The sequence below is a fragment of the Pan paniscus genome, chromosome 16 (genome assembly GCF_029289425.2).
Source record: "Pan paniscus chromosome 16, NHGRI_mPanPan1-v2.0_pri, whole genome shotgun sequence".
Lineage (NCBI taxonomy): Eukaryota > Metazoa > Chordata > Mammalia > Primates > Hominidae > Pan > Pan paniscus.
The window spans coordinates 12,327,214-12,339,450 of NC_073265.2; the positions used below are offsets into that span (position 1 = coordinate 12,327,214).

At 43.8% G+C, this 12,237-nt stretch overlaps 1 protein-coding gene across 11 annotated transcripts in view; it reads right to left on the reverse strand.

Annotated features, from left to right (window-relative positions):
- The window catches only part of TUBGCP5 (tubulin gamma complex component 5), a 47,562-nt gene that overhangs the window by 127 nt on the left and 35,198 nt on the right, over window positions 1-12,237 (reverse strand). For 10 of the 11 annotated variants that reach the window (XM_003805940.5, XM_008976950.3, XM_034951847.3 and 7 more), the window contains 4 exons: window positions 11,751-11,876; window positions 10,729-10,817; window positions 8,223-8,323; window positions 6,830-7,519 (listed from right to left, as the gene is read on the reverse strand). In XM_003805940.5, the coding sequence (XP_003805988.2) occupies window positions 7,473-7,519; window positions 8,223-8,323; window positions 10,729-10,817; window positions 11,751-11,876 (363 nt within the window). In that variant the 3' untranslated portion in view covers window positions 6,830-7,472. Of the gene's footprint in view, window positions 1-6,829; window positions 7,520-8,222; window positions 8,324-10,728; window positions 10,818-11,750; window positions 11,877-12,237 lie in introns of those variants that run through there. The other variant, XM_063597034.1, reaches the window with a different exon arrangement.

Below are 12,237 nucleotides of genomic sequence, written 5' to 3' on the forward strand. Positions count from 1 at the left end.
AAGCCCTGCAGCAAGTCCACGATTATCCACAGGTATGGGTGTATGGGTAATATATATATACACACACATATGTATGTATGTATATGTGTGTCACACACACACACGTATATTAATGGCTCTGCTCTTGGACTGATACAGATTTTGGTACAGAGAGAGGATGCTGCTGTAGCAAAACCTAACAGGTGGGCATGGCTCTGGGACCAGGGTTTGAGGAGAGTGTCGATGACACTAAAGTGCTTTGAACACACTGTTCTTAGACTTTGGACTTTGAGGACATTGCTGAAGAGGGCTTAAAAGAAAGTGAGAAGAATGTTGTTATTGGAAGTTGAAGGAAGGCTTTCACTAAGGAGCAGCAGAAAGTTTAGCCCTGCTGTTACCTGACGTTACATGGATAGGACAGAATATACATAATAAACGGGTGACCTAGCTAATGAGATTTTCCAAGCAAAGTATTGAAGATGCTGCCTGGTTTCTTCCTGCTGGGTATAGTAAAATGTGAGAGGAGAGCATTAACTGAGAGAAAGATTTTAAACAAAAAGGAGACAGAATTAATGGTTTTGAAATGTTTTAGCCTCCCCATACGGCAAATGATGCTAAAATAAGAAAATGACTATCGAGCAAGGATAAACTATATGGCACTGCCAACAAAACGTGCTCTAGAGACGATGCTCAGGATGTGATTGGAAACTCTTTATTTTTGAGATTGAGTCTCGCTCTGTCGCCCAGGCTGGAGTGTAGCGGTGTGATCTCAGCTCACTGCAACCTCCACCTCCCGGCTTCAAGCGATTCCCCTGCCTCAGCCTCCTAAGTAGCTGGGATCACAGGTATGCGCCACCATGCCCGGCTAACTTTTGTATTTTTAGTAGAAACAGGGTTTCATCATTCATGTTGGTCAGGCTGGTCTCGAACTCCTGACCTCGTGATTCGCCTGCCTCTGCCTCCCAAAGTGCTGAGATTACAGGTGTGAGCCACCGCGCCCAGCTGGAAACTCTTTTTGTTTTGAGACATGAACTTACTCTGCCGCCCAGGCTGGAGTGCAGTGGCACGATCAAGCTCACTAGACCCTCGACCTCCTGGGCTCAAATAATCCTCCCACCTCAGCCCCCGAATAGCTGGGACTACAGGTGTGCACTACCAGGCCTAGATAGTTTTTTTTTTTTTTTTTTTTTAATATGAGACGGAGTCTCGCTCTGTCGCCCAGGCTGGAGTGTAATGGTGCGATCTCGGCTCACTGCAACCTCCACCTCCTGGGTTCAAGCGGTTCTCCTGTCTCAGCCTCCTGAGTAGCTGGGATTACAGGTATGCACCACCATGCCTAGCTAGTTTTTGTATTTTCAGTAGAGATGGGGTTTCACCATGTTGGCCAGACGGGGTTTCACGAACTCCCGACCTCAGATGATCCACCTGCCTCGGCCTCCCAAAGTGTTGGGATTATAGGCGTGAGCCACCGTGCCCAGACTAATTTTTGTATTTTTTGTAGAGATGCGGTTTCACCACGTTGGCCAGGCTAGTCAAACTCCTGGGCTCAAGCGATTCGCCTGCCTCGGCCTCCCAAAATGCTGGGATTACAGGTGTGAGCCACTGAGCTTCTGATGTCAAAAAGATTAATAAATGTTGCCTCAGAGTACCCTTTAGTGACACTAAAGGCTCTGTGAATAGATTAAGGGTGTGTCTCACAGAATCTCTCCAACAATAGGGTCTTTTTTCCCTTCTTTTTTAGGATGAAGTTTTGCTCTTGTTGCCCAGGCTGGAGTGCAATGGTGCAGTCTCGGCTCACTGCAACTCTGCCTCCTGGGTTCAAGAGATTCTCCTGCCTCAGCCTCCCAGGTAGCTGGGATTAGAGGTGCCCACCACCACGCCTGGCTAATTGTTTTGTATTTTTAGTAGAGACGGGGTTTCACCATATTGGCCAGGTTGGTCTTGAACTCCTGACCTCCAATAATCCGCCTGCCTTGGCCTCCCAAAATGCTGGGATTACAGGCGTGAGCCACCGTGCCTGGTCCCAGTCCGTTTTACAGATAGGATAGGGCGATGTGCAGCACGGCCTTAGCTTTTCCACACACATGAGCAAAGGAACAGCTCTTAGATTCAGTGTAAAGATGTCTTTTCATTCAGAAAACTCAAGCAGTTTGAGACTCATCCAAGTTGTTACAAAGTCATGTTTTCCTTTCTGTGCAGTATTCCACTGGGTAAATTGAAGCTGTTTATTCATTCACCAGTTGATGGTCATGTGGACTGTTTCTAGTTTTTGGCACTTATTCGTAAAGCCACTATAAACATTTGTGTACAGGTTTTTGTGTGAATATACATTTCATTTCTCTTGGGTAAACACCTAGGAGTGGGATTGCTGGGTGATAAGTTGTTTAACATTGCAAAAATATGTTTAATAAAGATATGTTTAACAGTGTAAAAGACTGAAAAACTCTTCCAAATTGGCTGTACCAAGGCTGGGCACGGTGGCTCACGCCTGTAATCCCAGCACTTTGGGAGGCCAGTGCAGGATTGTGCTTGAGCTCCAAAGTTTGAGACCACCCTGGGCAACATAGCGAGACCCCATCTATATTTTAAAAATAAGGCCAGGGGCAGTGGCTCATGTCTGTAATCCCATCACTTTGGGAGGCCCAGGTGGACGGATCACTCGAGGTCGGGAGTTCAAGAACATCCTGGCCAACATGGTGAGACCCCATCTCTATTAAAAATACAAAAATTAGCTGGGCATGATGGTGTGCGTCTGTGGTCCCAGCCACTCAGGAGACTAAGGCAGGAGAATCACTTGAACCTGGGAGGCAGAGGTTGAGGTGAGCTGAGATCACACCATTGCACTCCAGCCTGGGCGACAGAGCGAGAATCTGTCTAAAATAAATAAATAAATAAATAAATAAATAAATAAATAAATAAATAAATAAAATAAAAATAAAAATAAAAGAATAAATATAAGAAATACAAATTAAAAGATCACCCAGATGCTGCTTTACTTATTCAATTATAAAAACAGAAGTGACCCCTGGATTCTGTTGGGAAGCACCATACTGGTGTCCGGCTCCACCTTGCTCGTGGTCCCCCATAGGAGGGCACCTGGCCCAAAGCCACCTGCAGCTTTAGAGACATTGTGTAACCTAAGAAACCTCCTGGGATGTGCTGCTAGGAAAGTCATCTGCAAACACACTCCAGGTGAGATCACACCACTGCAATCCAGCCTAGGTGACAGAGCAAGGCTCCGTCTCAAAAAAAAAAAACAAAACAAAAACCAAAAAAACCCAAATTGGCTGTACCATCTGCATTTCCACCAGTAATGTAAGAAATTTCCAGTTGCTCCACACCCAGCCCCACACTTGATACAATTCAATGAGTTTTGTCACATGCATGTACCTGTGGGACCAATGAAGACACAGAACACACCCATCACCCCCAGAAATTTCCCCCAACCCCCTTTCAGGTAACATGTCATGGCCAGAGGCAACCACTGTTGCAATTTCTATCACTGGAGACTAGTTTTACCAGTTCATTAACTTCATGTAAATGGAATAATAACGGATCCTTTTAAGTCTGGCTTTTTTTTCGGCATAAAGTTCCTGGAATTCTCTTATGTCGTTATGTGGATGAGCTGTGTGTTTTCACAGCTGAATTGCATTCCACTGCGTGCATATACTTCAGTGTTGATCCATCTACCTCTTCACCGTCATCAGGATGTTTCTAGCTTTAACTCTTATGAATATTCAGATACAAATCTCTGCGTGGACGCATTTAAAAATTCCTCTTGGATAAATACCTAAGGGTGAACTGCTGCTTCTCAGGGGTAGATACATGTTAACCTTTGTAAGAAAATGCCATATAGTTTCCCCAAGTGCTTGTACCATCTTGTAATTTCGTTGCTCTAAATCCTTGAAAATTATTTGACATGCCGGTCTTTTTATTTTAGCCATGCCAGAGGCTGTGGTGCTCGTGTGGTTTAATTGGCCATTTTTGTGCCTTCCTTGCCTCTTTGTGCTCATTAAAAAAAATGTCTTGGGCTGGGTGCAATGGCGCACACCTGTAATCCCAGCACTTTGGGAGGCTGAGGCCAGAGGACTACTTGGGCCCAGGAATTCACATCAGCCGGGGAACATAGTTAAGACCTCATCTTTTTAATTTTTATTCTCTTTAATTTTTGAATCAGAGTCTTGCTCTGTCACCCAGGCCGAGTGCTGTGGTGTGATCTTGGCTCACTGCCACCTCCAACTCCCAGGTTTAAGCAATTCTCATGCCTCAGCCTTCCCAGAGTAGCTGGGACTACAGGTGTCTGCCACCACACCCAGCTATTTTTTGTATTTTTAGTAGAGATGGAGTTTCACCATGTTGGCCAGGCGGGTCTCAAACTCCTGGCCTCAAGTGATCGGTCTGCCTAGGCCTTCCAAAGTGCTGGGATTATAGGCATGAGCCACTGCACCTGGCTGAAAACCCATCTCTTCCAAAAAAACATAAAAGATTAGCCACGTATGGTGGTGCATACCTGTAGTCTCAGCTACTCAGGAGGCTGAGGGAGGAGTGCTTGGTCCCCGGAGGTTGAGGCTTCAGTGAGCCAAGACTGTGTCAATGCACTCCAGCCTGGGCAACAAAGCAAGACCTTGCATCATTGAAAAAAAAAAAAGCTTGTCTTACTAATTTAAAATGCCTTCATACACTCTGAACATAGTTACTTCTGGACACCCTGGGCAACAGTGGTTGCCTCTGGGCATGACATGGTTCCTGAAAGGGGCTAAGGGGAAATGTTCTCTCCCAGTCTGTGGCCTGTATTACCATTTTCCTAGCAATGTTTTTTGGTGATGTCCAATTCACCAATAATTCCTTTTTTTTTTTTTTCTTTTGAGACGGAGTCTTGCTCTGTCACCCAGGCTGGAGTGCGGTGGTGTGATCTCGGCTCACTGCAACCTCTGCCTCCCAGGTTCAAGCGATTCTCCTGTCTCAGCCTCCTGAGTAGCTGGGACTACAGGTGTGCACCACCATGCCCGGCTGATTTTTGTATTTTTAGTAGAGACGGGGTTTCCCCATATTGGTCAGGCTGGTCTGGAACTCTTGACCTCAGGTGATCCACCCACCTTGACCTCCCAAAGTGCTGGGAATGCAGGCATGAGCCACCGTGCTCGGCCCCTTTTTTGATTTTATGTAAGAAATCTTTGTCTACAAGTTTGTAGTGTTAATTTCCCATGTTTGCTTCTAGAAGCTTTCTAGTCCTAACTTCCACATTTTGTTGTTTCCAGTTCTAGCTTTCATATTTTTTTTCTTTTTCTTATTTTTTTCTGAGACAGAGTCTCGCTCTGTCACCCAGGCTGGAGTGCAGTGGCACGATCTCGGCTCACTGCAACCTCTGCCACCCAGGTTCAAGCAATTCTCCGGCTTCAGCCTCCTGAGTAGCTAGGATTACAGGTGTGTGCCACCACGCCCGGCTAATTTTTGTATTTTTAGTAGAGACGAGGTTTCACCACATTGGTCAGGCTGGTCTCGAACTCCTGACCTCATGATCCACCCACCTCGGCTTCCCAAAGTGCTGGGATTGCAGGCATAAGTCACTATGTGTGGCCTTTTTTTTTTTTTTTTTTTTTTTTAAAGATAGTCTCACTCTATAAAAAGAAAATATGGAAAAATTTAATAGTAAGCATAATTCTATTCAAAATATAACTGGTTAGCTCACAAAGATTGCTCAGAAATATTGCCAGGCACAGTGGCTCACGCCTGTAATCCCAGCACTTTGGGAGGCTGAGGCAGGTGGATCACCTGAGGCCAGGAGTTCGACACCAGTCTGGCCAACAAGGTGAAACCCTGTCTCTACTAAAAATACAAAAATTAGCTGGGCGTGGTGGTGCACGCCTGAGATCCCAGCTACTCGGGAGGCTGAGGCAGGAGAATCACTTGAATCCAGGAGGCAGAGGTTGTAGTGAGCCGACATCGTGCCACTGCACTGCAGCCTAGGTAACAGAGTGAGCCTCCATTTCAAAAAACAAGGAAATACCAAACAATAGTATGTACCAACAGTTGGCCCTAAGTGAAGTTGGCCTTTTACATTTATCGCTATCGGTTGAAGCTATTTTCCATGTAGAACTTCTCAGGCACATAAAACATATATACATTTCTTTCTTTCTTTTTTTTTGTTGGAGACAAGGCCTTGCTCTGTTGTCCAGGCTGGAGTGCAGTGATGCAATCATGGTTCACTGCAGCCTTGACCTCCCGGTCTCGATCGATCCTCCCACCTCAGCCTCCCAAGTAGCTGGGACCACAGGCATGTGCCACCATGCTTGGCTAATTTTTTTTTTTCGGAGTCTTGCTCTGTCACCCAGGATGGAGTGCAGTGGTACAATCTAGGCTCACTGCAACCTCTGCCTCCTGGGTTCAAGTGATTCTCCTGCCTCAGCCTCCCAAGTAGCTGGGATTACAGATGTGGGCCACCACGCCTGGCTAATTTTTTTGTATTTTTAGTAGAGATGGGGTTTCACCACATTGGCCAGGCTGGTCTTGAACTCCTGACCTCAGATGATCCGCCCACCACGGCCTCCCAAAGTGCTGGGATTACAGGGGTGAGCCACCGTGCCCAGCCCTTGGCTAATTTTTAAGTTTTTTTTTGTAGAGATGGGGTCTCATATGTTGCCTAGGCAGGTCTTAAACTCCTGGCCTCAAGGAATCCTCTCACCTCAGTCTTTCAAAGTGCCAGGATTACAAGCTTGAGAAACTACACCCAGTCAAAATATAAACATTTCTAGGACAGCTACATCTAAGACAACTTTTAGGGAAGACAACATGTAAAACTCTATATAAAAAGCTTCTGTGACTGAAGGACAGCAGCAAAAGGATAATAAAATGATTTTAAGTCCTTTAATTTATTTTGAATATCAGTAATTACATTTTCAAAATATGATATAATTTAAAGGTATCAGTACCATAAATCTGTATCTTACAGTAGGAAATATAAGAGTAAACAGCCTATATACACTTTGTACTACTGACACAATTTTATGTACACAACTCTATACAGTATCTACTAATCTCCAGAAAACCCACCTACAATCCATCTGTCTGGACTGTGGGCAAGTGGTTCTTTCTGAGTCAGGGTCTCACTCTGTCACCCAGGTTGCACTGCAGTAGTGCAATCATGGCTCACTGCAGCCTTGACCTCCTGGGCTCAAGTAATCCTCCCATCTTTGCCTCCTGAGTAGCTGGGACTACAGGCACACACCACCATGTCTGGATACATTTTGTATTTTTGGTAGACACCGGGTTTCACCATGTTGCCCAGGCTGGCCTCAAACTCCTGGGCTCAAGCGATCCGCCTATCTTGGCCTCCCATCGTGCTGGGATTAGAGGCATGAGCGACTGTGCCAGGCTGACTGTGGACAAGTTTTACAAATAAACCAAAATAAAAATATTCTCACTTTTCAGCTGCACATGGTGGAAATGTACATGTATGATGACAAAGTCGGAGATATTTATTATGCTGAAGACATTTAACTTTGTTCCATGCCAGCCATGAGTGACAACGCTAGAGATTCCACTGTGGGAAGAATAAAAATAAGGTTAAAACAATAGGTTTAAATGTTGAAAAAAAATTTTTTTTTGAAGACGGAGTCCCACTGTCACCCAGGCTGGAGTGCAATGGTATGATCTCAGCTCACTGCAACCTCTGCCTCCCGGGTTCAAGCAATTTTCCTGCCTCAGCCTGCTGTGTAGCTGGGATTTCAGGCATGTGCCACCATGCCTAGCTAATTTTTGTATTTTTAGCAGAGACAGGGTTTTGCCATGTAGGCCAGGCTGGTCTTCCAACTCCTGACCTTAACTGATTCACTCGACCTCCCAAAGGGCTGGGATTAGAGCCGTGAGCCACCACGCCAGGCCAGGAGCTTTAAATTCCTAAAAAAATTTTTAAAAAGTCTAGATTTTGAAAAGAAATAGTTACAAAAACTACACGATAGTGAAGTGTGACAGAAATCTATTCTGCCATCGACTTTATTTAATAGGAGTTTTAGAAATCTGTTGTAATAATTGGTATACCAGAAAGTAAGATCCTCATGCTTACACTCACCTCACTGTAATGCTTAAAAAGCAATTCAAAGCATGGGACAACTGCTAAGGGACTTTTCAGTTTTGAAAATGGTGAGAATTTCTAATTCTTCATGGGATCAGTAACAAAACAATGACGCATACACTTAGTTACAAGGAAATACAGAGGTAGAAATATTTTAACATGATATACTCACAATGGGGAAAGGATCCTCTACAGACGGCTTTGTTTAAAATGGTTACAAGAAACATATGGCAGTTTTTAAAATCAGATTCCATTTTCTCTATAGATTCCATTCTAGGAATAAAAGTAAATTTCAATTAAGTAAGTGCATTGCGGGTATATAGGTAGGCTTCAAGATATCTGTGGAGTAATTTCAAATGTATTTTGGTTTAATTATTCAAAATCCTAAATCTAAAGATTATAAAATAAAACACGTAACGTCCTACCCTACTTTAAAATAAAAAACGTCAAAGTGTTTCAAAGGAAGTTTCATTAGGATATAAAACTGTGCTGTTTCCAGATAGTATCTAGTTCTGGAACTAGGAGGACCAAAGATACTCCCTTTTCCTTTATACAGTCTTGTTTTTATTGTTTACAAGCATACATTCTCTTTGAAATAAAGAATACATTAAGGATATAAAACTTAAAATCTGAAATTATTTTTAAAAAGGTTTTTTTTCTTTTTGAGATGGAGTCTTGCTCTGTCGCCCATGCTGGAGTGCAGTGGCACGATCTCGGCTCACTGTAACCTCCGCCTCCTGGGTTCAAGTGATTCTCCTGCCTCAGCCTCCTGAGTAGCTGGGATTACAGATGCCCACCACCATGTCTGGCTAATTTTTGTATTTTTAGTAGAGATGGGGTTTCGCCATGTTGGTCAGGCTGGTCTCGAACTCCTGACCTCAGCTGATCTGCCCCCACTGGCCTCCCAAAGTGCTGGGATTGCAGTTGTGAGCCATGGAGCCTGGCTGCTTTTTTTTTTTTTTTTTTTTTAAGACAGAGTTTCGCTCTTGTTGCCCAGGCTGGAGTGCAATGTAGCGATCTCGGCTCACCACACCACAACCTCTGCCTCCTGGGTTCAGCGATTCTCCTGCCTCAGCCTCCCAAGTAGCTGGGATTACAGGCATGCACCACCACGCCTGGCTAATTTTGTGTTTTTAGTAGAGATGGAGTTTCTCCATGTTGGTCAGGCTGGTCTCGAACTCCTGACCTCAGGAGATCCACCCACCTCAGCCTCTCAAAGCACTGGGATTACAGGCGTGAGCCACTGTGCTCGGCTTTCTTTCTTTTTTTTTTTTTTTAAAGAAATATCAAACACTTTGTAAGAGAGAACTTCAGAAGGGGTTTCCATGGCCCACTGCCCAGCCATGGCAGGTGCCACCCAGATGCCAAGCTTACACCTCCACAGCCCCACCACAATATTCAGGAGCAAACAGGGGACATCAGAGCACAACAGTCATGAATATTTCATAAGTATAAATGTATACTTTAAAGATAAAGACTCCTTTCAAAACACAGCCACAACACCATTTGCTCAAAAATATCATCTAATAGCATTCAAGCAAATTTCACATTGCTTCTACAATTTTTCACTTTTCGGCTTTAAGTCTCAATCAGGAACAATTAACTTATCCATAAACTGCGATGGTTGATAGGCTTCTTAAGTTCCTCACCACCTGTATTTTTCTCACATTTATTTGTAAAAAAAACTGAAAGAGTTGAATTTCAGCAAAGCATATGCAGCAGTGTTATTTCTCCTCCACCCCAAAGTGAGACAAAAAAAAAGCAAAAAAAAAAGCAAAATATATTTTGCACACTTTGAGCCAGCAATATAAAGCGAGGAAGGCTTCTATTTCCATCCCTGCAGCTATGGCTTCATCTACTACCTTAGTTTCTTGATTCCGAGTACAGCCAACGGGAGATTTCGAATTATACTAGCACTCAAATGAACTCTTACTTCCTTACTGACATGGAGTAAGTACAGTCAACCAAACATGCACTTTCACTTCATGGAAGTAACAGCAGAATTACTGTTGCACTGACTTTATAAACAGGACAGGTAACAAAATATTGAGCTGTACACTGGAGTTAACAGTAGAGGATGGCAGTGCTAGAGGGAGCTGCTCCCGGGCCACTACCCCTGATTCAGTGCACTTGCCTATGTGATGTGTGTGAATAACAAACACTCTCAAAACACAGCATCTTTTAGAGCTCATCCAAAATACAACTTTGGAGAATAGTCTAGCATGATGTCCAGAATTTGGTTTAAAATAATTCAGCAAGTGTGACTGGGGAGGTGGGCACAGACATGACAGAGCTGTCCTCACTGGCACAGCTGAAGCAGGTGCCATCACGGTGTTCACAACACTGTCTTTGCCACTTCAGTTTGAAGGTGTCCATGATAAAAATTTAACAAAACGTACACAATATAACATGAGTATAATCTAAAAATGTTTGCTTGTTTAAATCAGAAGACCTCAGATTTTTAAAAATGTTTTACTTCTCACAAAATACTTGCACTTTTTTTTTTTTTTTTAAAGACTGGGTTTTGCTATGTTGCCCAGGCTAGTCTTGAACTCCTGGGGTCAAGCAATCCTCTCCTCTCAGCCTCCTGAATGGCTGGGAAGACCCTGTCTCTAAAAAAAAGGGAAGCTGAAGCTGAAATGGTCACAGTGCAGATGCTTCAGAAATCACATACTTACCGCCAAGTGCCCAGGCCTGCCTGCCAACCGTCTGCAAACATGAGAGCCAAGTTCAACACCTTCATGATAGCTTCTTTCACAAAGCTGACCTGGAGACCAAAGTCACAGAACACAAACTGTGTAACTAGGTTTGGACACTGATACCAACAGTTTTACCTATTTTAAATGAATCACAGAAAAAGTTCATCACCACAGTGACTGCCTTCTGTGTATATGGAAGGGTACTAGGCTCTGAACCATGCCCATTTGGGACCAGGCACATGCATTCACTGAATATAAGATACAAGTGATATTAGCAGTACAGTCAAACCAACAAAACAAACTATTAAGACCTTTTCCTGGGATGGCCATTTAAATTCACCAATGAAACTAGGACAAATAATTGCAATGGTTTTAACATTACTGAATTCTATCTATTCACATGAAGTGGACATGCTATTGCTCCGCAACTGCAGACACAATTTTCCAACTGAATCCAAGAGTAACGCAGAGTGAGTGTTGACTATCACACATAGTTCTCATGTTGCTCTTAGATACAATTTCTACGAATAGGGCACTCCTCCTTCTGTTTTTTTTTTTTTTAAGAGACAAGGTCTTGCTCTGTTACCCAAGCTGGAGTGGAGTGCAGTGGTGTCAGATCATAGTTCACTGCAGCCTCAAACTCCTGGCCTCAAACAATGCTCCCACCTCAGCCTCCCAAGTAGCTGGGCCTCCAGGTATGCACCACCATGTCTGCTAATCTTTTTAATTTTTTGTAAAGACAGAGTCTTGCTATGTTGCCCAGGCTGGTCTTGAACTCTTGGCCTCATAAGATCTGCCCGCCTCAGTTTCCCAATGTGCTGGGATTACAGGCATGAGCCATTGTGGCCGGCCTGGGTCATTTGTTTGTAACCTCATTTGATCTGGTTCTTCCTTAAAGAATATTCTACAGGACAGAAGCTTAATCATCATAAAATTCCAAAGCACGCAGACAGCGCCACTCGCCCAGCAGTGGCCACATCTGCAGGAGACATCTCATGTACCTTTTCTCTCAGCAGACACCGGTCATGGATGGTTGACAGATACCTATAGTGAATTTTAATCAATTGATCTAAATCCTTGGCTTCCTCGACTTGATGTTGAAACTCCAGCCCTGTACTGTGTAGGATCTTGGAAGAGAAAGATAAAAAGCTTCATCAGCAGCCTTCTTTGAGGACTTGTGTGCTGCACACAAATCTTTTTTACTAAGCTCTCCTACTCCTCTCAAATTCTTCCTTCAATAAGCACATCTAGACAGTTTCATAAAGTACCATTCTTCAAAGGCTGGCTGGATACTCTGGCGTTCTGATCCTAAGAGGACGGCGGGGGCAATCCTGTAGGACGCCCACTTGCACAGTGAATGAATGAACGCCAAACTCTGGACTAACAGACTTCCTGGCAGGAAGGGGCAAGTACATTAAGCTGTATATAAGACACATCGATAAAAAAAAAATCAAGTAAATGTGTTACTTTTATACAAATAATTACAGT